Source organism: Oryza glaberrima, chromosome 2 (genome assembly GCF_000147395.1).
Source record: "Oryza glaberrima chromosome 2, OglaRS2, whole genome shotgun sequence".
NCBI classification, from domain to species: domain Eukaryota; kingdom Viridiplantae; phylum Streptophyta; class Magnoliopsida; order Poales; family Poaceae; genus Oryza; species Oryza glaberrima.
The window spans coordinates 194,805-220,683 of NC_068327.1; the positions used below are offsets into that span (position 1 = coordinate 194,805).

General features: G+C 40.9%; 3 protein-coding genes across 4 annotated transcripts; 2 read left to right on the plus strand and 1 right to left on the minus strand.

The window, feature by feature from the left end:
* The first annotated feature begins 1,707 nt into the window (after positions 1-1,707).
* Positions 1,708-7,577, plus strand: LOC127763023 (MADS-box protein SOC1-like). Of its 2 annotated transcripts, XM_052287593.1 has the most exons (7): positions 1,712-2,246; positions 5,514-5,595; positions 6,101-6,162; positions 6,270-6,369; positions 6,579-6,620; positions 6,970-7,011; positions 7,143-7,577. In XM_052287593.1, the coding sequence occupies exons 1-7, from the start codon at positions 1,939-1,941 to the stop codon at positions 7,320-7,322; spliced, it is 816 nt and encodes a 271-aa protein (XP_052143553.1). In that variant the 5' UTR covers positions 1,712-1,938; the 3' UTR covers positions 7,323-7,577. The 2 variants fall into 2 exon arrangements, with proteins under 2 accessions (XP_052143554.1, XP_052143553.1); XM_052287594.1 differs by lacking the exon at positions 6,970-7,011 and having other exon boundaries at positions 1,708-2,246.
* A 547-nt stretch (positions 7,578-8,124) lies between these two features.
* LOC127763024 (uncharacterized) lies at positions 8,125-10,154 on the plus strand. The gene is made up of 2 exons (XM_052287595.1): positions 8,125-8,319; positions 8,877-10,154. Exon 2 carries the CDS (start codon positions 9,248-9,250, stop codon positions 9,917-9,919), a length of 672 nt encoding a protein of 223 aa, XP_052143555.1. The 5' UTR covers positions 8,125-8,319; positions 8,877-9,247; the 3' UTR covers positions 9,920-10,154.
* An 11,924-nt stretch (positions 10,155-22,078) lies between these two features.
* LOC127763494 (trihelix transcription factor GTL1-like) lies at positions 22,079-25,630 on the minus strand. The gene is made up of 2 exons (XM_052288219.1): positions 24,400-25,630; positions 22,079-23,769 (listed from the first exon to the last, which is right to left on the minus strand). The coding sequence occupies exons 1-2, from the start codon at positions 25,149-25,151 to the stop codon at positions 22,386-22,388; spliced, it is 2,136 nt and encodes a 711-aa protein (XP_052144179.1). The 5' UTR covers positions 25,152-25,630; the 3' UTR covers positions 22,079-22,385.
* Positions 25,631-25,879: the final 249 nt, after the last annotated feature.

Sequence of the window (25,879 nt, forward strand, 5' to 3'; positions counted from 1 at the left end):
CGATCCCTACAGCTAGCTCGATTATATTGGCTTGTGTTTGTAATGGTACCGCTTGGTTTTACCATGCATGCATGGTTGGTGTCAATGGTGATACCACTCTGGTGACCGTGTCACTGCTAGGTCCGGTAACCCTTTCCTCACAGTAACCAACGCTTGTTTGTTGGTGAAAACCGCTGTAAAATCCACCAAACAATTACTCCCTCCTTCCCTAAATGTTTGACACCGTTAATTTTTTTAAACATATTTTACCATTCGTTTTATTGAAAAAATTTTGTGATATGGGTAAAACTATATGTATACATAAAAGTATATTTAACAATAAATCAAATGATAGAAAAAGAATTAACAATTACTTAAATTTTTTGAATAAGACGAACGGTCAAACATTTTTAAAAAAGTCAACGGCGTCAAACATTTTGGGATGGAGGTAGTAATATATATAAATATTTTGCTAGCTACTCCATCTGTTTCAAAATGTTTGACACTGTTGACTTTTTAACATATGTTTGACCGTTCGTCTTATTTAAAAAAAATTTATGAAATATGTAAAACTATATGTGTATATAAAAGTATATTTAACAATGAATCAAATGATATGATAACAATAAATAATTGCTTAAATTTTTTGAATAAGACGAATGGTCAAACATATACTTAAAAAGTCAACGGTGTCAAATATTTTGAAACGGAGGGAGTATATGGGATCCACCACATGATTAATTGGCTCCGCGCACTATCATAAATACATGCTCCATATGTCACTCGATCTTAGTAATTAGATTGTTTAATTTGATTGCAACAAGTCGACAAATACTATCGGCTGAGTAGTTATAGTTAAGAGTGGTGTTGGTGTGGCAAGTAAGCTAGCTCTCGTCCCACGGCAACTTGTATGTAAAATAAGAAAAACAAAATAGAGCAGTTCAATTAGTATTTAAGAATTCGTACTATAATAACTAATAAGTTTAAAAAGGCTGGTTACAACTTACCTAGTGTTTAACTTAATTATTTTGACCTTTCATATATGTACCTGAACTGAGCAAATATATTATGGTATGGGCATTTAATTTCATTTATATAGGACACGATTCATTTTGCGCATACGTACAGTATGTACTCCTTGACCGCTACACTTACCATCCTTCATGTCTTGTCTAGTTGCCTTAATTAATTATCACAACAGTTAACCTTTTAAAATTTGTTTTGTGGTAAACAAAATAAATAACAATGAATTAGTTGAAGATTATCATATATAAAATAAGGTTGCTTGGTATTGTATATTGGTATGGTGTAGCGCCGCTCCACTTGATTTTAACTCATCACCAAAGTGTTATCTCTATACATGTGTAAGGTATTTTCCAGACCATCTTTCCGTCTCTAAGCCTTACAAGCTAGGATTTACTGAACTAAGAGAAAAAGAAAATGACTCTACAAAATTAGGATGACTATAGCCATCATCCACTACTATATAAAAATTGTGACAGCGTCTCTTGAGAGAAAACCATAAACTGCGGCGCCTTATTTACGATAAAAACTAGCGGTTTACGGTGTACCACAAGAAAGGTCGTACAGGCGCAACCAAAAATGGTGAAATAAAAATGGGAAAAATGGGAAAGGGGCATATGGGGTGAAGGGTGATGATGGCAGCCAGGTGTTGGCAGTATAATTGTGGTCCCGAGTCATCCTTGGAGCCTTTCCTTTCTAAGTAACAAATTAACCTCTCTCCTCTTTCTTTCTTTCTTTCTTTCTTTCTTGCTCTCATCTAGAGTACCCTTTTTTTATTATAATTATAAGAAGAGAAATTAAGCTGATGTGATTTGTCTGCCCCGGCCACAAATCCATTCATCGATCTATGGACTACCAGCTGCAGCTAGGCTAGATCCATCCATCAGCTGGGTAGCTGAGAGTTGAGTTGAAGAAGCACAAGAGGCTAGGTAGCTCATGGCGGCGGCGGCTGCAGGCGTGGGCGGCGGAGGAGGGGTGCAGCAGCAGGAGACGACGACGACAGTGGTGCAGGTAGCGGCGGAGGCGAGTCGGAAGAAGGTGGAGGTGAGATCTGCAGGGCGGCGCGGGCGGCGGGAGATGCGGCGGATCGAGGACGCGACGAGCAGGCAGGTGACGTTCTCGAAGCGCCGGAGTGGGCTGCTGAAGAAGGCGTTCGAGCTGTCGGTGCTCTGCGACGCCGAGGTTGCTCTCATCGTCTTCTCCCCTCGCGGCCGCCTCTACCAGTTCGCTTCTGCCTCCTCCGAGTAATTAACCTTTTCTTTCTTTCACATCCATCTAATTACTTACTTACTTTATTTACTCCACTTAATTAATTTGTTATTACTACTCCTAATTAATACTCCAGTACTATACATGCATGCATGCGAGCATGAAATATATTCGGAGTATTTTCGATTTTATTGACCCGTACATATGTTCATATAGCAAACACATACGTGTACTTCTTCGTGTACTGTGTAGACGATAATGGCCGCCCCCTCGCTGCCTAAATTTATTTTCTTTTCTTGAGCTCTTCTATCTATATTGAAAAAGGAGGAAAACAGTACATATGTACTTCTTATCGATTGTACTTATTTATACGTACATGTACGTAGATGTATTACGACTTCTTAATTTTAACTAGTACTAGTAGGAGTGGACATATATATATCTATGTATATGCAGACTAATGAACTAAAGGCTAAGTCATGGTCGAAATTACCATCACATATATAATAACTAATTAAAGAGATGAATTGAAGTTTATGTATATAATGGTCCCTTCTGTTAGCTTTCCATTTTGGTTTAAATCCACTCATTGATACTCCTTAACTCCATTGATCCTAATATATAGATCAAACATATCACAAATATTTTTCTTAGATATTTCATAATATAAACACACACATATATATATACATGCAATTAACTAGCACACATCCCCTCCCCTGAATTTGTTTATCTTTAAATCCTCTACCCTCAAAATCTCTCCAATCTCACTTAGTGCATGTACGACGATTTTTTAAGAAAATGTGCTGTGCGATTTTGTTCCAATTAATGTAGGAGTATTATACGTAGAACTATACGTACATCGGCGTGTCAACCGTATATATATGGCGTGCGGTTACTTGTTAGCAATGTCTGCAAACCCTCAACCATAATTAAAACGACATACAGTTTAACTTCCGTGTTATTAATTAGTTTTAACATCCCAACACAAATAATAGATGAACTCTGTTATTAGTTTAAAGGGAGTAAGTGAACTAGAAGTAGAAGTCCGATTGTCTTTGTAAAAAAACAAATTAAAGTACTTATTCCGTTCCAAAATATAAATATTTTATAGTTGTTTAACAAATAATAATATTAGGTCAAAAGATTCTCTTTCATTCACTTAAGCTGTCAATTTTTAAACAGCTTATAGATATTCCCTTTAAAACCATATGACTGTCTGTGTAATCATTAAATGATGGAAGTTATAAAATCAGTGTGGAAATCCTTAAATTGCGATACAAAATTTGAACCTATAAATTGAACTTCTTATATTTTGGAACCGAGAAAGTAACAAAAGAGACTTGTCTTTGCAGATGATCCCAAAATAAATCAACTTCTTCTAGAGTTTAAATTTGTCGCAAAATAAATCAATTTCTACCTTCTTACCTACTACCTATCCGCAAAACGAGAAATTTTATTACTTCAATATCCCTCACCTACCCATCATTCAATACAACATCCACATTAATTAAGGGCATTGTGGTCTTTTGTTTCCCTCCTTAAAAAGCTTATTGGAAAGTTAGGGTTTGAGTTATTTAGGGACAGAGAGAGTACATACATAAATAAGTATATGTAAAAAATCCATGAAATACAGTGAGTATGCTGGGAGTACATGCTGATTATGTTGTTCCCTTTTGCATTGACTAGCTACCTCATACTTCCTTCGCCTCAAAATAAACAAACCTCGAAGTGGATATGTCACATTATTGTTTAGGTTGGTTTATTTTTGGAACGGAGGGTGTACAATTAATATTCAGAAAATGTGTATGATATTAGTCCAGAATAGTACTATGTAGGATGACATGATTTGCATATCCTGCTAATAACTATATATAATTTATAATTCTCCTTTGATTATCTATATTCGAGAGCTTGACTAATAACTGATGGGAAAATTCCAGTTATCTTCACTTTAGAGGGTGATTTGATAATCTCACGCTACCTCTTTTATTAATTTCTGGCTTTTAACTTCTCTTGGACCATATATATACGGGACATGTCTTCAGTGGACGACTACTTCTATTAATTATATATTCTTGCATTAAGATATATATACTAATAATTATACTACAGTGTAATTTTATATATCAATCTTGATAATTTTAAATAGATCGATCTAAATCAGTAAAAGTATATTCATAGTTTTGCCTCGCTCGATCGATAGCTAGAGATCTGCATAAACTGATCAATTAAGCTTGAACGACATACTAATGGTTTAATCTTGACATTATATAGATAAAATAAACATATAAAATATCTAGTGCATTTTATAATATCTTCATTAAGGTCACCTAGCTTATCTTATTGAGCCAAGTAAGCCGGCCTGGGCCCGCTGTGGCTCCACCACTGTATAACACCTAAAAAGATTTATCAACAAATTTAAATGCTATTTATTTATAACTAAATGTGTAATCGATAACGCATCAATTCTCTTTATTCTTGAATTCATTCAAAACTGAGCTGTTTACTCTTGCATTATATATAATTAACATTTTTTTGCGATCGAACAATTTGAACTAATTAAGGATCTTGGTAATGTATCCATTTTTAAATACTCCAATCACTATACATTTTTGTACTTTGACCACTCGATCGTCTTTCCAATAACATATTTGCGAATACTAAAAAATATGCCATATTATCGAAGGATATAATATCCTAAATATAAGCATAAAACTTTCATTAATCATATAATAACTATATTCAGGAGTAATTAGTGGTCAAAGATGAAACAACGAAAGTCAATATTATTAATTATATTTGAAACTAGAGGGAGTATTACTAATTTATATATGAAGATCAACATGAATAAATATACCGATATATATCCTGAGGTTGCACAAGTCATTAATTTCATCATTTTTTTTCTAAACTGATTTGTTTGTGAATAAAAGACATTTTTTATTAAGCAATCCCTTCATTTGTTTCCATGCACTATTGAAAACAAATGTGCTATATATAACTGCTGGGTGCATTATTTGATCACAGAACATGTGAGATCATGCATATTTTGGATTTTTGAACAAAGACATACGTGACGCTTTTTATTTTTTTGCAAATGATCAATGGGTTATATTTATGCTCTTATAGTTATATCTGTGTACTTATGCAGTTAATTTGCTTCCTATTTGAAACGTGATCTTCATCATTTTACATGATGGTATTGATTTCATCAGCTGTAATATGTTAGGAGATTATATATGCATGCGTCTCTGTTATTACACATTTCACCAAACTGACTGATAATTTTCAATCGCCAGCTTGCAGAGGACAATCGATCGCTACCTGAACCACACAAAAAACTCATCTGCACATGAAGAAGGAGAGGAATCATGCGTCCAGGTTCAAATTTTATTCGTCCTATTTAAGTACTAAAATATCACGCATGCACATATACTCCCTCCGTTTCGAAATGTTTGACACCGTTGACTTTTTAGCACATGTTTGACCGTTCGTCTTATTCAAAAACTTTTGTGAAATATGTAAAATTATATGCCTACATGAAAATATATTTAATAATGAATCAAATGATAGGAAAAGAATTAACAATTACTTAATTTTTTTGAATAAAACGAACGGTCAAACATGTGCTAAAAAGTCAACGGCGTCAAACATTTCGAAACGGAGTATTAATTAGGAGGGATACCATATGATGGGATCGAACTGTTTTTGACTGAAGATCATGCATGAAACATCATGCTTATTCTATATATGCATGATCGATTAGCACAAGATGCATGACTGAGTATGTTAATGCACGAAATGTATATATTACATATATAATATATATAGTTTTCACTTGGAATTACTTATTAATTGTGTTTGGGTATGCGCGTTATTTTCACAGAAGTGGAGATCGGAGGCTACAACCCTGGGAAAGAAGATAGAAGCAATTGAGGGCTACAAGAGGTGACTAAATATATATAGTACAAATGATTAATTATATTAGATATTTATCAATCTAACTATATATTGGGGTAGTTTGAGAATTAATGCACATACATAAACGCATACAGTAAGCTGTTGGGGGAAGGCCTGGGGTCGTGTTCAGTGCAGGAGCTACAAGAGCTTGAAGTGCAGCTGGAGAAGAGCTTATGTAGCATCAGGCAAAAGAAGGTATAAATATATATGTTGGATCTCATCTCGATCGATTGCTTATTTGCTTACATATAGTTTGCCTTTTTTGGCTCGTGTGTGTATCGATTCAAGCTATATATGATTATAAGGACATGATCTATCTCCGAGTCTATATTTCATCAAGAAAAAAAAATCTCTGAAATCTCTTATCCATTTTGTTTTGATGTGGGAACAATTATTGTGAGCAGCAAAAGATGCTGATGGATCAGATTTTGGAGCTCAGGGAGAAGGTACGTATATACATGCATTCCGGTCTGAATCTGTATATATATCCCTACTATCTACTAATTACATCGAATGATTAGATAATCTCCACCTAGCAGCTGACACAAACATATTTTACTATCTGAATATATATATATATACCTGATATATATCCTAATTAAGTACACTAGAATAGTAGAATTAATAGTGGAGAAGAAACATGAATTTCATCTAGAAACTGTAGTACTCATCCATACGCATTATATATAGACTGTAGTTTTTGGAACAGATCGATCAATACTGTATATGTCCATGTGTGTTTTATTAATGCGTGTTTAATTTGTTTGCAAACATATACACAAAACATGCACGCAGGAGATGAACCTCTTGAAGGAGAATATGGTACTCCGTGATCAGGTGTGCGTATATATATACATGGCTACATGCTTTGATGTGATTGAAAAACTCCAAATTGAATGCGAAGATATATATGTACACACAGATGGAGTCACGCACGCGATGAATTATATATGTAATTATATATGCAGTGCAAGGCTCTGTCATCGCCATGGTCGACGTCTGTGGGAGAGCTGAAGAATAAGCAGGCGGATGATGATGTTCATCGTCATGAGGATTATTCCGGCGGCGGCGTACGCGACGACGATGATCGGCGCATGATGGAGGACGTGGAGACAGATCTGGTCATCGGACGCCCGGGATCGATATGATGAACGAGCAGCGCTGGCTAACTTCATCTATCCAATCAAGAAAACTCTGTATATGTAGTCCGGCTGGCAGCTAAGCTACAATACTGAATAACGTAACAATTATAGTTTTTTTTTTGAAATACAGTACAAACGCAGGAACTCAGAATACAACAATCACCCATCTCTATAAACTCATACATACACTTTGTATCTCTATAAGCATTTTTGAAAGACTTGATATCTTGAGATTGAAGAATATATATGTATCAACATACATATGTATGGATGCAGTGAAATCGATCGATCGTTCGATATGCGTATCTGTATTGTGTTTTAAATCCTATCCTATTGATTCTTTGCATCCGTATGTGTGCAGATATATGATTAACTAAACTGAATCAGCTGGATGTTGGGCGCCTGGAAAAGTAGCTAGCTAGCTATTAGTAAGCTAAAATTAATCAAGATGAGAGGCGAGTGATCGATGTACGTTGTTTGCTTGTCGTGGATATGCATATCATTCATGTACGTACGTATGTATGTATGTATGTACGTATGTTGCCAAAAACTGGAGCATAAACACAGGATAGATCTAGGGTTTAGATATAAAGTAGTGAAAAACAAAGTGTAGTACATAGCATTTCTGTGAGAAAATTATGAAGGTGCAAAACACGCGATAGCGAGCGCAGAGGAATCCAATCCCGGGCCAAGAGTGGATTCGGCCCAACCCACCACGGCCCACGCGACACGTTGTGCGCACGTGCTCCGTTCAGATCAGGCGGACTAGTGGAGTACTCCTACGTGTTAATTAAGGAAGAGGAGAAAAGAGAGAGAGAGAGAAGGAAAAAAAAATCCCCAAATCGAATCGATCGGAATTTGCTTCTCCGTTGAGGCGAGGCGAGGGCGAAGGGGGAACGAAGTGGAAGGAGATTTGGATTGATTGGTTGGACGCCGGCGGCGCAGATCCCCAATTCGATCTCCTCCTCTTCGATCTTCATCCTACCCTGCCGGCCAGTGCCAGGTAATTCAATTCACCCTTCCGTCTTCCCCAATTCACCTCACCTGCTTCCATCTCCACCCCCAAATCACTTGATTACGGCTTAGGCTTCGGGAATTAATCACCCCCCGCTGCTAGTTACTTAGGGATCTGATGAATCTCATCTCCTACTCCCTCAACCTCAATGAATTGAATTCTTAGTTTGTTGTTGTTCCCTCCAATTGACTCATCTCTGTGCCTCTATTTCCCCGAATTCATTCTTCTCTGTGCCCGCCCGTCATCACCAATTCCGTTATTATTATTATACCTCTATTTCCTGATTTGCTTTAAATTATCACCGCCTAGGAGCCAAGTCACCGCCGGGCTTGTTTACTTTCCATTGCAACAACGATAGTTTTACTTGTTACATGTCAACACAACAATAGGCTGTTCGCATAACCCTCATGTCTAGTATTTGCAAAATCATACGTACTTACCACCGCTTTGCATAACTCTGGAGTACTAGGGATATGATATCATGCGGTCTCTGTAAATTTTACTAAGCTGATTGATCTTTTTCTTTTAATTTCCCCCTGATGCAGTATAAGATTCTTATGAGCTGGTCGGCTGTGGTTTTCCCTCAATTCTGGTGCTACTAAGATGGGTCAGGAGCTCACCACAAACAAGCCTCTCACAACCCTCTTACCAACGGATGAAATAGCAACCGCCTACCATTTCTCCCTCCTCCTCTCACCTGTCGTCTCCTTTTGGGACTGCATCTTCCGCAAGATAAGATACTCATTCAGACCTGAGTGGGTGTAGCATCCTGCACTGCCTGTTTCTTTTTAGCGCTAGCCAGTGCTTTGCTTTCTGGCCTGGATCACTCCAAACAATGAACTTTGAAGCTTTTGCTTTCCCGTAATTACAATTACAGTCACTAGTGGAGTTTAGCTGAAAATAGTACATAGTTGTCATGGAAAAGGCCGCGGCCAATCAGGCGGGCAAAGTCTTGAAGAAAGGTAAGAAGAAACAAGCCAAGGATGAATTAGATCGCCAGAAGCAGGCTGAGAAGAAGAGACGGCGGCTGGAGAAAGCGCTTGCAAACTCCGCTGCCATTATATCTGAGCTGGAAAAGAAGAAGCAGAAGAAGAGGGAAGAACAGCAAAGGCTGGATGAGGAAGGTGCTGCGATAGCTGAAGCAGTTGCTCTTCATGTCCTCATTGGTGAGGACTCCGATGAACCCTGCCATTTGATGCTAAACAAGCACAGAAGATGCAACCATTGGGATCACTCAGCTGGTTTTGATTTCGCCGTGGATGCACAAGGCGCTGATATTTATCCTCCTGATGGACTGATACAGTGCGCTGATCATGTTTATGCTCCCAAAGGGAGGTGTATTGATTGGGGGATTGGCCAGCCATTGCCATCTTGGGGAGAGGTGAAGGACTTGCAGTTGCAGGCACCGTGCTACCAAGGAATGTTCCACCAGTCAGTTGCATGCCCAGGTTTCATAGCAGCTCAAGCGGTCTCCTCCTTGCAAATCGGAGGAGATTCGTCAGATATTACCTCTCCAAGCCAAGGAGCGACTGTCGTTAATAGGATGCTTGGTGCCACCAACAGGCTCAACCTTTACAGAGAGATATAAAAACATACACTTCACGATATTATTATTGTATATAGTCATCAAACTTGTGTTGACTACTTTGCCTGCAGTATATCTCATAACCAAAGAAGAATTGGATAGAACACCTTGTTTACTGTTTCTGTGAGTCTAAAAGGATATCTTATATCAGTCAAATTGGTATTGTAATGAACATATTGTTTTGATTCCCTGTTGATTTTCTTGGAATGTATCCTGTGTCGACTTGATGTTCTGTACAGTGCTCTTGTGCTTTCTTTTACAACTATTACTATATCTAATTTGAGTTGTCATTCTTTTTGCTTTCTGTCTATATGGTTGTACGATCTTGATAAAAAGTTGATCAACTTTTGATTCAGATTGGCACTGTAGGTGCTGACCTGAAGGCCCAGAGAACAGTAGCAGCTGTAACCTTGCCTCGTGTTAGAAGCTACTGTTACATGTCAGTTTAACAGAGAAGGGCAGCTGCCTAGAATGTAATTAAAACTGGATAGTCAGGCCAGGAAATAAACTTCTTTTGGGTGAGCAAACAAAATGGCGAACCCAAGCAACGTCGCAACTAATGGTAATGTCACCAAGGTACGTGCAAAGAGCCAAAGGGCTACATAAGATGGAGTGATTTACCTAGCTTAAACTTGCGTCATTGTTAACTAGCAGGAGGAATTCATTGTTGTTTACTACAGTTGGTTGTTTTGTAATAATTGGCTTGCACAAATTTTGTTCAACCTTTTGATTTGCAGGGGAGTTGCTGCCTACTGACACTTTGGGTGATTGTAAGTTTGTAACCATAGCCCATAGTAGATGATGATATCTCCTGCCCTGGTGAGTTGTGAGGTACATTTTCCTCCCTTTAAAAAACTCAACACCTGCAGTTCTTGTCTGCCAAGCGTGTCATGCATGAGTAAATTGCTGACCTCCTAGCTGTACTATGGGGTTCAACTGCATTATTAATTTTCCTGTTGCAACAATATTGTTTGCTAGCTAGCTTTTCCTGGTTGAATAGCACACATGTACCCCAAGTCTGTTTAACTCCAGTGCCTCCGCTAGCACTTTAGTGAAGCTAAACAGTATTACCGTGTCTGCTAACACTGCTTAACGCTGGCATCAGCATAGGCCGTTGTTCCGTTCAGTATTGTCAAATAATGGAACCCGGTAATAACATGTATGTGTTGTCAATCCTTTTTGGCCTACAGACCTGATGCCCCCTGCATGGCTGCATGCTTCCACTCTTCAACTGCAGTACAAATTGTTGCAGAAGATTCAAATAAAGAAATTGGCAATATCGATACAGTAAGTTTCTGTCATTCCACAAGGTTGGAGTACTCCAAACTTGATAAATTTTGTGGGAAGTGAACAAAGTTTAGTGGGCTACCCAACAAATAAGTTTTATGTATTCATTTCTAACTTTTTTTTTTGTTGTAGGAACAACCATCACCACTACGGTCTTTTTAAGTAGTAAATATTTTTTTTAGACCATCTATGTTTTATGTCAGTCGTGCATTATAAGCACTTGGTAGTGGAAATGGAATTTCTTGTAGGTCTTTTAAGTCTTTCTACTACTTTTTTTAAAATAAAATAAAATGGCTTCTGCCTTTGGCTACTTTGCCAAGTCATTGATAGATTACCCAATGTGATTCAAATTAAGGGTGTGTTTAGTTCACGCCAAAATTGAAAGTTTAATTGAAATTGGAATGATGTGACGGAAAAGTTGGAAGTTTGTGTGTGTAGGAAAGTTTTGATGTAATGGAAAAGTTGGAAGTTTGAAAAAAAAAAGTTGGGATCTAAACCCGGTCTAAGGTTCAAACTGAAGTGAATGGTTTTAATAGTTCGGTATTCAGAGAGTGTAAAACAAACTTTTCCCAATTCCTATCAGCTCCTAATTCAATTTTTAATGAGCTGCATGGTTTACTTTATCTACAATAGCAAAGCAATAGCTAAGGTACAGAAATTTCCTTCCTTTTTTACTCTCCAGATCTTTCTATGTCTAGACTTCCTTTTGGATGCAGTTTCTTCTTCCTTTTGCAGCAGAGAGCTTGCTGGTGGTGGCAATGCGATGCAAGCTGCCAGGGCCAGGGCAGGGCAGGGGTTGCAGCTCTGTGAAAGAGGACGCGACGCACAGCAGTAGTAGTACGTTACATACAGCCAGGTGCATGACTGATAAAGACGCATCGATGGATCAATCGGCAGCATATGCATTTGCATAACACGCACTGCTCACCCTTAATTTTGACTTCATTTCTTGGAGCTACAAGTACCTTTATATATTGTCCTTCAATTCTCCTGGAAATTATTTTCAGTTATACTCTACATTTACTGGAGTAGCCTCTTTTCTCTTTGCAGCATCATCCCTTTTATTACTGCGCGCATCAGCTCCATTTGCGTCTAATGCTCTGAGGCCGAGCTTTAATTTACACTCAAGTAAGTATATACTCCTCCAATCTCAATGTACTCCAGTTTTTTCCGACTGTTCAAATTGTCAAATACTAAATGTCATCTCGCTCACAAAGTTAGTCGTAGTTAGTGTAGTCTTTTATAATGCTATATTCGAAACAATTTGCACCAAAATTACTTTCCTAATTCTTACATATGAACTAAAGCAGAGGGGTTGTACTACAATGAATCAAAAAATGGAGGTTGCTCGTATAATTTTGCCGTATCCCGTTCCCGTACCCATAATATAAAGGATATCCTAGAAGGAATTAGCAATCATCGCTCTTTCATGAATTTAGCAGGATTCTTGTGTAATTTAGGGGGATAGCCATTAATTATATCTAATTAATCAATTGATTAAGGAAAGAAGCTAGCCTAGCTAGCATACAACAGTACCAGAAAGAAAACAATAGATATGCACAAGAGGAGGAGACGGTCGACCAGAATGGGCACCGCAATGCAGCAGCGTACAATAGTATATTAATAGGGGACCCTAATCCTACACGGGCCCACATGTCGGCCGGCCACTGTCATTATCATTACCACCAACCCTGCCCTTCCAATTCAATTCAATTGCAAACAAACAAAACAAATATCATCAATTGTAGGCGGCAACCACTCATTTCCATCCGTATCTTTTCCACGCATCAAACTGGACCACCGTCCACCTATACCTATCTACTTCTGCTCCATTAGATAGATGTAACACCAAGGTTTTGTTTTGCCTCCTCAATTATAATTACAAATAATTAATATTTAACTTTAAGAACATGAGTACTCCCTTCTATTCAAAATAAGTTCTTTTTTCTCCTCCCATTAATTTATCACAAAATAGTTTTATTTTTAAATAATCATTGCATGAGAGTTTGTGAAAGCAGATGATAAATACATTTGGAGCAGATAAAATAATTGCATTAAAATCTGATAAACTAGAAATATTCTAGTCTTTTTTTTATTGGTATGTGTGGATGGATAAAAAATAAAGTTATTTTAGGACAGATAGAGTACATTCTTACCGGTGGATAGGTTATCACTTAAAACTACTTCAGCCCGTCACATAATCAAAAATTAGAATCTCCGAATTGATATTACATAACCCTAGCTCCTTAATTTGCTTGATATGCAGTTTCTTGTGTATGTGGAGGAGTTTAAGCATATATATTTCTTGATATTTTTTTTACAATATACTCATAATAAATTAAGTGTATAAGGACGTTAAGCCTTCCTTGATCTTTAGTGAAAGAATTTATTTATTATATGATGATTAAATAGAAACAGAGCAAGTGTCGATATAGGATGCCTAGAAGTTAAAGAAAAAAGAGAGGAAAACATCCATTATTCTTGTCTGTCCGAACAACTAACTTATTACTACTCCGACCGACTAGCTACTTGATCTTATAAAAGCTGCAGGCAAACACCCACCACACCTCTAATTAACAAGCGCTATGGTGGTCTATAAACTATCCATTAATATTCATCTTCTCAGATGTAGTATTGCTTCTTCTTCTATTTTTAAGCTGCAGCTTATAAGGGCATGTCCAATTATGAAATTCAGAAACATAATTTAGGTTTTTTTTTAATCGTTTTGTGTCACTTAACCTTAACATTTGTTCCGTTAAAAACAGAAGTACAAAAGTTTTACTAAAATTATTCTTTTTTTACATTAATAACATGTTTTTTTAAATAAGCCAAAGCCCTGAAATGCCCACGTTTAGAGACTAAACTTATCATATACTCTTTCCGTGGACCCAAAATATGACAAGCTTTATTTCAGCATTCAAAAATTATTATGAAACATATATACTTGTCCACCCGCTAGCTTCTTGTCATCTTGAGCAATCAGACCTGCATGTGTCGTTTAATTTCTCTAGCTAGCTACTTATGCTTACTCATCCTTACTAATTACAATAATCTATTATCTAATTCCCGTGGAAAAAAAGCTATACAAATGTTATTTATATTTTGGGAGGGAGGAAGTATTATGTCCTAGGTTATCTATACATGTATCTAGCGGTGAGACATGGAAGAGAGAAATTAACATAATGGGGGCCGGCGGGGTTTGAGAAGGACATGTCATTTGTTTGGGATGTACGCACTCCATGCATCGTATCGTACATGTCGGGTTTTTGAATGGAGATCTTTTGAATGCGTAGTGTCGTCCGATTGATCGATGGAGCTACAATAGCTAGCTGGATGGATGGATGGATGCAGTGTGGGTGTCTACTACTCCATATATATGTCGTTGTTGTATGGGGTACGTACCATCAGATTAATCTTTTAGGTTGTGTAGACTCAGAATCTAAAGTTGTACTTCGGTTGGGCCTGTGGTGGAGTAAACCCAATGAGACCTGAGTGGCCCACAGTGTGTGGGCCGGGCTGCGCACTCTAACAAGTGCTCTGATACCACTTGTTATAAGACCGGCCTCGAAATCACATTGGAAACCAAAACGCGGAAGAAAACACTATAGGAGATCCAAACACGATGACGACACCGAGGCACCATATTTGATAACGGAGTTAAGTCGTAGCCTACATCTCCAGGGCATTGATAAAGGGCACTCCTCCCCGATCCAGCATATTACAGCATATTAGAGTTACAATGACTCACGGTCGGTCGCCGCTGGCAGCCGCTCCCTCTCGTTATGTTATGTCGCCATGCGGTTACAACAGGAACGCTCCTCTATTTATGAGAGAGCCTATAATAGAATCCGACTGTTACTTTAGTCCAAACACCTATTACAACTCCAAGTTCTAAACTGTAACCGACTAGATACATATATTCGACACAAACTCTAACAATAGGTGCAGTATGGGTGTCTACTACTTCATATATGTCGTTGTCGGGTACCAGTAGTACTGTAGCTAGCCGGCCAGCAGGCAGCGTCGTCCGGCCGGCCGGTGTGAGCCCAGCACCAGACCATTAGACCAACATATATATAAACAGTACATCGATCGATCGATATGACAGAGATTAGCATAGCTTAGCCACATGCATCAATATATCCCTCTCCCTCTGTGTGTACATGTGTGTCTCTGCTCTCGCTCTCTCTCATGCATACTGTATGGACCATACATGCATATACGCAAGCAAGCAAGGAGAGAGAGAGAGAGAGAGAGAGAGAGGGAGCGTGCATGCATGTTTAAATCTGGCCGGGTTTGTATGCTAGCTAAGCTAGCCATTAATATTTTGGCAATTTGTGCGTGACCATCCCGGCCCCAACATATATATTCATTTATTTATATATAGTATTATATTCAATGCATGCATTGCACTTATTGTCACATCTCGATCCATCCATGATACCGATCGATATGCATATAGGTGTAGTACTACTGCCTATCTCTCTCCTTCCTAGCTCTATATTACTTCCTCCCAGTGACCAATCAAAGAAACATCCAAGTTCAATATAGTACTTATTATTATCTACTCCATCCGTTTCATAATGTAAGTTATTCTATAATTTCTCATATTCATATTGATATTAATGAATCTAGATATATATATCTATCTAGATTCATTAATATCAATATAAATATAGAAAATGCTAGAATGACTTACATTGTGAAACGGGAGAAGTAACTATTAACCGATATATTTATTTATTTTAATATCAATTAGTTAGAATTGAATAATTTACCCGAGATCCTATGTCCCTAGGAAGATTAAGATAGAAATGTCATTGCACCCTCTATCATAAAATATAAGACGCAACTACCACTATCATAAAAATCAATAAAATAATAATATTATTATCTTATCATTTCTTTTATCCCAATAAACACAATGTATATAAGTATCCAACAAAATTAAAGATCTTCACTCTATTAAAGAAACGAATTTAGAGAAAAAAAAATGTGTTAGCTAATTGTATCTACGTATGTATGTATGTATGCGCGTATTGTATTATAACATTAGTAAGATGCTGTTCCTTGATTAGGATGGAGAGAGCAGTACTAGCTGATCGTCCTGCCTGATTGAGAGAGGGAGGAGTCAATCTGGACAGGATTGAAAGTTTGGAACCATATATACATAGTACAATTAACCTCTAATTAAGTATAGCTACTACTAGTGCAGTATCCTTTCATTCCAATATAAATTTAACCGAGTATAATGTGATATTTAAAACTATGAATCTGGATATATCGTCACATCTGTTTTAGATTGTACTTATATATTGGAACGAAAGGGAGTAGCAAATTAAAACCCTAGCCACCGATCGTAACATCTGTTTGGAGTTGTGTTTTTAACCGTCGTGGTAGTTCCTATCTTCAAGTTTTTTTATTTTGCCTCCCCCTCTCCTCCTTTAGGTATAAACCAGTCTGGCTGATTGCTTTGTGTAATAAAAGCTTTTTTTCTGTTAATATATTGACATGCAATTCTTTTGCGCGTTTGAAAAAAAATCGAGCCATGCATATATGCACATGTAAGCCCAATTTAAATCCCGACATGCGCACAGTAGCATATATGTATACGCATGCATCCATCAATGAATCCAATCAACGAATCCTATCTATGCTATGAAGAACGTACTACTATATGAATCAATTGAATCACGTATTCATCGTGCGCAATACGTACGTTGTGTTAGAAGCTAGCGTCGTTATCTACATACTGTACACAGTACAGTACGTATCAAAGCAAGTTTGATTAATAAAGTAGTACTAGCTACTTCCATGCATGCATATATATTTGTGTAAAGTAATCGGTTTTTCAATCCATTAATTAATTGATTGTCAGCTTAATTTGCTATTCTCATTAAGTGAGCGAGAGAAATTAATCCAAAATACATACAGCTGTGTTGGATTTCGGTCCAACGCCTAAGACATCATCACATCTCTAGTCTCTTCAATTCATCTCGATCGATGGGTCGCTCCAATGGTGCTCGTTGGATCGTGCATATATATGCTTCCGGTGACCATTGCCAGCAATTAACAGATGCGATGATGATATTCGGCAGGCAACAGTACGTACTACGTGCATTTGAGAGGACAAGGACGACGGTAGACTAGCTAGGACGATTCAAGATTCAATATTAACTGTCCATTTATAGTTCTACTAGTAATTAAGCATTTTTTTTTAGAGCTTCGTGTCAATCGGAAAGAACTGGTGTTGATGAGATGAAACGTATTATGATCGTGGACCATGTAATATCCCATTTAATCTGCACGTTATAGGAAATATTTACTGTATCCCATTTAATCTGTACGTACAAAGAATACAAAACTCAGTTTTTACTGGTTCCAAAATTTAAAATTATCGAAACATGATAAAGGGTACAATTGCAAACTTGAATGCAACTCGATAATTAGTAATTATAATTTCAAAATTATTAAGTCGTGCTATTTTATTATTTCTAAATATTACTACACGATTTGATGATAGGATACTACAGTTCTTCGCAAGAGGAGCATCCTATATACTTCAATAGTCGTGTGCCCATCCTTTATACTAACTCAGTTCCAAAATATTTGATATTTCAAGTTTTTGTTTGTAACGTTTGACCATTCGTCTTATTCAAAAGATTATGAAATTATAATTAATTTTGTTTGTGACTTGTTTTATTACTAAAAATATTTTAAGTATGACTTATCATTTTTTATATTTGCACTAAATTTTTAAATAAGACGAACGATCAAACGTTACAAGTAAAAAAGCGAAAGCGATATCTAATTTGGGACGGAGGGATCAAGTATGAAGTAGTAGATAGTACTCCCTCCACCCCATACGAGCTCTTAGTTAATACAGTACACATCACTTAGAGAAATATACTCTTATTGTTCAGACAACAAGCTCTCTAATATATATGAGTAACCATTAATGCACCAACATATTTTTTAGTATCCTTCTTTTCTTTTCTCCATCTCTAATGCAATAAAATTTCCTTTAATAAATGCTAAGAATCAACTCTGAGTTGTTGTTATGCGGAGCAACCATATTTCATTTTCCCCTTCTCTCTTCGACGTCATCAAATTTACTTCATGGCAACGGATACTAAACATCATTGTATATACCCTAATATAAGGGATTATTCCCTTTTAGTAGATTAATGATAGCAAGAAAGACTAGAATACCCTATTAAATGAGATTTGGTTGTACTTGAGTGGGTAGATTGGTGTTAAAATATATACTGTAGGTAGTAAAAATTTAAATTAAAGTTGATGGATGCGACAAGTAGCACACTAAAATCTCTTATATTTTGGGATAAATAGAATGGAAAAATAATAAAATTTCCCCTTTTTCTTTTTCCATGTGCGTGAATGGTGGTAGTGTACTATATTTCTATTGTAAAAGAGAAAAAAAAAGTAGAGACAGAAGAGCCAAAAATGGAGAAGGCCAGCGTTGATTTGTGCTTCCTTCAATAATTCATTCACTGTCACAGGAGGTGACTCCATCAGGGAAGAGAGAGAAGGAGAAAAGAAGAGAAAAAGGGAAAAATAAAATAAAAGAAAGAAAGAAAAGGAGAGGACGAACGGACTGACTCATCAGAGGGAGAGAGGAGACGATGGATAGGTGACGGACGGTCCTTCCTTGTCGTACCTGTCCTGACATGTCCAACGCTGGGGGCCCCTACCGTCCTTTCCTTTCGCTGACGTCACCCCTCTCTCTCTCTCCCCACCCTCGTACTATACGGTATACCGTATACATACATCGGCATATTCAGGACTACCTGGAGCAGAATTTTGTGAATATATATAGCAGTAGGGAACAAGAAATAACTGAAATGGTACTACAACATCCGTTCTAAAATCGACATCCATGTCAAGGTTATTCCATGACACACTTGTATGTACACCTACTACTAGTTTACACCTTAATTTTAATTTTAACACGCCTAGAAATGTTTTAAGATATGAAAAGAAATGCCTCAAGGAGATCAAGCAGGCCAGCACTCGCATATACTCTTATATACATTGTCATCATATGCATATATGCGCATGCTTCCCGTGCTTGTAGAATAAGTGATTTTTTTAAAAAAACATTTTATATATACTATGTTCCTAAATAAGTATCTAACGTATTTTTTTTAAGATAGAGAGAGTATATTTTTTGGAATATCATTTTAAATCCATATTTTGACTTTATAGTAGTAGTAGTGTATAACATCACAATCAATTTAGATATATATCCAGCTATTTGAAAAAAAAACCCCACATAATTGGGCTGGAGAATACACGCACCAGCATGCATCTCTAGCCACCTCGCTGACTGACCTGGCTGACCTGCAGTTTCCAGTTCCATGCATGAACTCAAAAATGGGGGGAAAAACGCTGTGCTGACCTCTCCCTGAACATGTGGCACAAATCCCTTAATCAAATTCATCGAGATATGGGACGAAACGAAATAGTTGTAGTAATACGTGTGCAGGGCAACATTATTATGATATGTTTAGATTAATACGGAGTGCAGAATTAATTAGTCCCTTTATTTATATAACAGACCCCTGTGGTGTGTGATTAGAGACAGACAGCATCAGCATGGCCCATCACCTGACACTTATTTTATAGTACCTCTACACATGCTCGCATGCACGTAATTGTATATTGTTCGCAAGATTTTAGTTACTCCGATCACTCACAAGTTCCCAAAAAGGAATCGCCCCACTAAAATATACTGCACCACAGCTGACTGGTGGATTAAACTATAGTGCTAGCTACACGTAGCACGTATTTTGCTTAATTAATTGTGTACAAATATTTATGCATTATTCGTAATTTTGTTTCCTACAAAATGTAAACACCGCACACTCCCTCCGTTACTTTATTGTTGGCACTATTGACCAGTGAGTATCATTTAAACCTTAACTGCTAATAATTTTTAATAGTTAGCGTATGATGCATACTAGTAAATGTTACTCAATCCAATAATATAAGTATATATCGTTTCAAGTCTTTACGATGTTTTTTTTAATAAAATGAAGGATCAAATTAAGTTAAATATAAATAATGCGATGGCGCAGCCAAATGTCATCTTGTTTTCTTCGCAACCGATGCTGGTGTTGTCGGCGGCGGTGCAGCTTGGCATTGCTGTCGATCACCTCCTCCCTTGGCCAGCATAGCAAGCCTCCTCTCCTTGTTCGTCAGTTGAGTTGATGCCACCAGCTTATCCCTCTCAATGCAAACCATCACGTGACGTGCATCATGCGGATCTGGACATCGCCCCTCCTCCTTCTGGCCGGCCGGCTCGCCGGATCTAGCTCGAGTAGTCCTAGCTTGTTGATGATGACACAACGAGTTAAATTTGTATCTGGCCGGCCACACAAACTCCCTCTCGTCCGTAACAATTAATGTAGATTAGGCAACAATATATATATGGTGAGCTCGACAGCGATAAGAGGGCAAGCCTGAGTACGATCGATGTTGGGGTAAGCTCAATCGGCAATGGTGTCGGGAGGACGAGCGCGTGCACAGTGGCCGCCGGCAGGAGGGAGAGGACGGCAAGTGCTATTGTATTTGGTGATAACCACATGTAGAGCTGAGACACCCGTGCCTTCTGCAAGATAAGGGTGGCTCTGTGGGATGGGCACCAACGGTGGAGCTACGTGGTGAGCCGAGACCACTACTAGCTAGGTAGGAGGCGAGCATTGTGGATGTGGATTGCCATGGTAGGAGTGAAGTATACTGTAGGAAGATACTCTCCTCCTGGACCTGGAGTATGCTGGTGGGTGCTAGGAAAAACCAACCGTACCCATGGAACAACCGGCTAGCAGCTGGCTGGCGATACTGTGAGCTCACTCTCTGCATATTCATTCATTCATTCAGAGTGATGTGTCTGTCTTACTGACAGCCTTTCTACGAAGTACCAGACTCTCCACTCCACACACGTGCCTAAATTTTGTGCTGCCAAAATGGCTTCTTCTTCCATAATCTTGACACGGCCAACGGAAGAAATAACTAACTAACTTCCATAATCTCATGGTGATAAACTTTGCTTATACTCCTGTCCTTGTCCATTGATACCCCGTCTGAATCTTCTTCTCTTACAAACTTGCACGGATTTCCACCCCTCTTCTGTGCATTGTTACTACTACTTTAAAGTTGGATTTTTTTTTTGTCTATGAAAATTTACTTTGAATTTTATAGCTATACCGAATTGACTCGCTGAATTGTTCGAGGGTATCTGTTAAATGCAGTTGAAACATCAATGATATGTTGTTAATGAAACTCAGCTGATAGTATCAATTATTATTATGATAATGAACAAAGCAGGGAGTGTGATAATTCCACCATGAGGAGCGCGCACACAGGCAGACAGTCAAAGACGACGACTAGCTAGTACTCCTTCCATTCCAAAAGTTCCAAAAGATAAAAGCTTTTTTTTTATCCTTACACGATTTATGAGATGTTATTTTGGTCAATAATATCTATAAAAATAAGATACATTAAATAAAAAGAGCTGTATATTATAATAGTTTATTTAATAATAAATCTAGTAATATCAATTTTGCAAGATTGATCTTTTTTATACTAATAGTTAAAGTTAAAAATGTTTCACTTACCACTGTACTAAAAATACTTATATTTTACTTATATTTTACGCCGAGGGAGTACCTGTTTTGTTTTAATTAAAAAAGAGAAGAAAATGATTAAAACATGCATCTACCGACACATCGTCTGACATTTGACTATTGGACGGCCTCCTGATCACATTCACATCTAGCATTGAAGGGACAAATTATAAACCACAATAATCCTCCTCCTTGAACAGTGAGAGATGATGAGTAGGAGCTGATTAATAAGCTAATCTGTTGTAGATGATCATATCATATATAAGCGAAAAAGCAGTACTCACTAATTAACATGTAAGGATTAAGGAATAATGGATATAGCTAAGAGAGACCAACAGAAGCAACAAAAGAAGAAAAATGCTGTGACTTGTGAGCCCAGCCAAGCTATCACTATCTCTCTCTCTCTCTCTCTTTGTGCAGATGAGAATGAGAGGAGATGAGACGAGAGAGAGAGCTATTAAGCAGCAGAAGAAGCTTAATTGCATGGCTAATGATGAGAAGGAAGGAGAGAGAGCAATAAGCACTAAACTAGTTAATTAATGGTCGTCATGGCTCTCATCCACTTGGTCGTCATGATCATCGGTCGCCCTCCCAACGCCAACGCCAACGTCTTCCTCGTCGCCGTCGCCGTCGCCATCATGGTGCGCCTCGTCGCCGTCGTCCTTCGTCCTCCCTTCCTCGTTCTGCTCCCCGTCGAACGGGAAACCCGGCGGCGCGCACCGCACGTCTGGGTACTTCACCACCGCGTCCAGCAGCTCCGAGCTGCCCTTCGCCTCCTCCCCGCCATTGCCGCCCGCCGAGGACGACCCACCACCGCCGCCGGAGCCGGAGCGGGAGTAGAGGCGGTCGAGCTCGTCGAAGTAGGGGCACGTCTTGGCGTGCGCCGGCCGCTTCTTGCCGCTCTCCTTGGCCTTGCGGAAGTATTTGTTGATGTTCTCCCACTTCTCCTTGCACCGCTTCGCGTTCCGCCGGTAGCCCGCCGCCGCCATGCGCGCGCTCACCTCCTCCCACAGGGGGCCCTTCAGCCCTGGCTCCTGGAACCTATCCTCCAGCCCCGTCCGCACCCGGATCAGCGCCTCCACCTCGTGCTTCGGCCACCGCGACGAGCTCAGCTGCAGCGACCCCTCGCCGTCGTACGCCACCACCTCCTTCCCCACGCCGTCCTGCTCGTCGGCGCCCGGAGCGGGGTTGGCGGCGGGGGGTGGGAGCGTGATGGTCTCGCCGGAGATCTTTTCCAGGTAGGCGATGATGGCGGACTCGCGTGCAGCGGCGCTGGCGCGGTCCTGCGCGCGCGCGGCGGCCTCGCGCGCGAACTTGTCGGCCTCCTGGCGGCGCCACGCCTCGTCGCGGGCGGCGCGCTCCCGCTCCCGGCGCTCCATGGTGTCGAGGAACTGACGGTGGAGGCTCTCCTGGTGCTCCATGAGGCGCTGCACCAGGCGCTCGAAGAAGGAGGCCGACGCGCTGAGCTGCTCCTGGCGCCGCCGCTTGCGCTTGCGGCGCGCCGCGTCCGCCCCCGACGGCTGCTGCGTCTGCGGCTGCGGCTGCACCACGGCGTGTGCGTCCTCCCCGGCAGACGTCTCGGACGTGTTGAGGTGCGGCGGGTCGGCGGCGGCGGCGTCGGGGAGGTCAGCCATGGGCGGCGCGAGCATGGCATTGTCGTCCCCGGTGAGGCCGGAGCCGGAGCCCGTCTGGGCGCCGCCGCTGCCGGGCTTGTAGATGGCCTCCAGCTCGCTGAAGAGCTTGTAGTTGACGGCGCCAGCGGAGGCGGCGGATGCGGCGGCGGCATTGTCGTCGGGCTTATTCTTGAAGTAATTCGCTGGGGGCGGCGGCGCAGGGGAGTCGGGAGTGGCGGGTTTGTCCTTGGGCGGCGCCCTCTTGCTGCTGCTGCTGCTGTGTATGTAGTCGATGTCGAGTGGCCGCCTGCACAGCAAATCCAACAAAACAAAATCAATGTCAGCAACAGCTCACTCCACAGCTAATTAATCTGCACAATTTGGCTGCAGCTCTGTTGCTAATTGATTTGCAAGAAGAATATGGCGAGCGGGCGGGGCGGGGCGGCGAGGAAGAAGAAGAAGAAATGATGAGTGCATGCAATGGCGAATTGAAGGGGGCGGTTGGGTTGGCTTGGCGCTTTTTGGTGAGTGAGGTAATCATCAAGTCGAAAAAGGGGGAGACGAAAAGGTGATAGCTTTGCGTTGTTGTGGATGTGGCTGTGAATTCTGTTGATGGAGAAGAAGAAGATGAGATGAGAGGAGGAATCGCGACGCATCCATCATCATCATCTGTGTGCTGTGCATAAATCAGAGAGGGAGGAGGACCCTGCGCTTGCGAGCGATGGCTCCCTTTCTCAATCATGACACTATTATTGGCCGTCCTCTGCTCCCCTCTCCCGAGCAAAGAGAGCATCCTAAGCAAAAAAAGCTCTCCTCCTTTTCCTCTCTGTTCTTCTCTTCTCCACCATGGATGGATGCATGAATCCACTCCAAGCACGCACTCACTCACTCCAATTTCAACTCAATTTTAGGCTTAGTAAGGATGACTTGTACGTACCAGGTCGGTTCTTTGATGGAAGTTTCCTCGTCCCCCGGCCACCGCCGGAGCCTGCTCTCCGTGGCCGCCTCGTCATCCCCGCCACCACCTCCTCCTCCTCCTCCATGAAGCATCATGCCGCTGCCCGCGCCGCCCCCGTCGTTCAGCGCGTCGTCCGTTCCGCCGGTGGCGCCGCTGCCGCCGCCGCCGTCGACCCCCAGCTTGAAGCTCATGGCGGCGGCCAGGAACGGAGGGACGCCCGGAGGGGCGCCGGCGCCGGAGGCAGCGCTCCCGGCGCCGGCACCGGAGCTCTCCGGAACGGCCGCCTCGACGTCGAGGCCGAGATGGTGGTGCGGGTGGTGGTGGTGGTGGTGCTGCGGGGCCCACCTAGCCGGGGGCGGTGGCTGCTGCTGGTGCTTCTGGTGGTGGTGCTGCTCGTGGAAGAGCTGGAGGTGGGGGTGGTGGCCTGCGGCGGCCGCCTGGTGGAGCAGCTGCTGCGTGAAGGGAATCCCACCAGCGCCGCCGAAGTGCGCCAAGTGGGGAGGCATCTGAGGCGGCGGGTGGTGGTGGTGGTGGTGCTGAGGCAGGGCGTGGTGGTGCAGCGGCTGGTACCTGAACGGCGCGCCCAGCTCCTGGCCACCGGCCGCCGCCGCCGCGGCAGCAGCAGCGGCAGCGGCCGCCTGGGCGGGCTGCGGCGGCGCGGACATGGCGAAGGCGCCGGGGTCCATGATGTACTGCTGGAACTCGGAGACGCCGCCGTAGCCGGACTGCATGGCGCCTGCCTGCAGCTTGCTACTCCACTATCTTCACCTAGCTTGCTACCGAGTAGAGAGTGTCACTCACCTTCACTTCACCTAGTTCGCTGCATCAAGTGGTTTACATGCCGGTCGGGTAATTAAGGAGGTTTGACCTGAGCTAAGGAAGAAAATGCAGCCAGCCAAAAATCTCACTCACCCCTCACAACGGTCTGAGCTGGAGCTGGAGCTGGAGGTGGAAGAAGAGGATCAGGCAGGGCAGTGCAGAGTGCAGGGGGGAAGAGAGGAGGAATGAAGAAGAAGGGAGAGGGTAGCACAGGCACAGGGAAGGTAGTCAGGTTTGGTTTCCATTTTGCATCTCTGGTGGGGTGCTCGGCTTTATCTCCTGCCTCTTTTCGAAAGGGGACCCTGCTAATATCCATATTTGTATCTCCACCCATCCAGGCCAGCCCAGGGTGCTCATTATTATTCTCCTTCAGGTCCTTGTCCCGGTTTGAATGGACTGTTGCTCTTTCAGGAAACCCCTCCTCGCTTTTTCTTTAACAATCCTGTCCGGGTTTTGGGGCGACTCCTCTTTTTTTCTCTCTCTCTCTTTCAATTCCTATGTTCCTATCTATTACTATCGTCTTCTTTCTTTTATTTTTTACGCTGCTCCAGTTATTAGTATTTCTTTATTTGTTTGTACCAAGGGCTCATTCGAATCACACGATAGAAAAAACATAGGCCGAGTTTAGTTCCAAAATTTT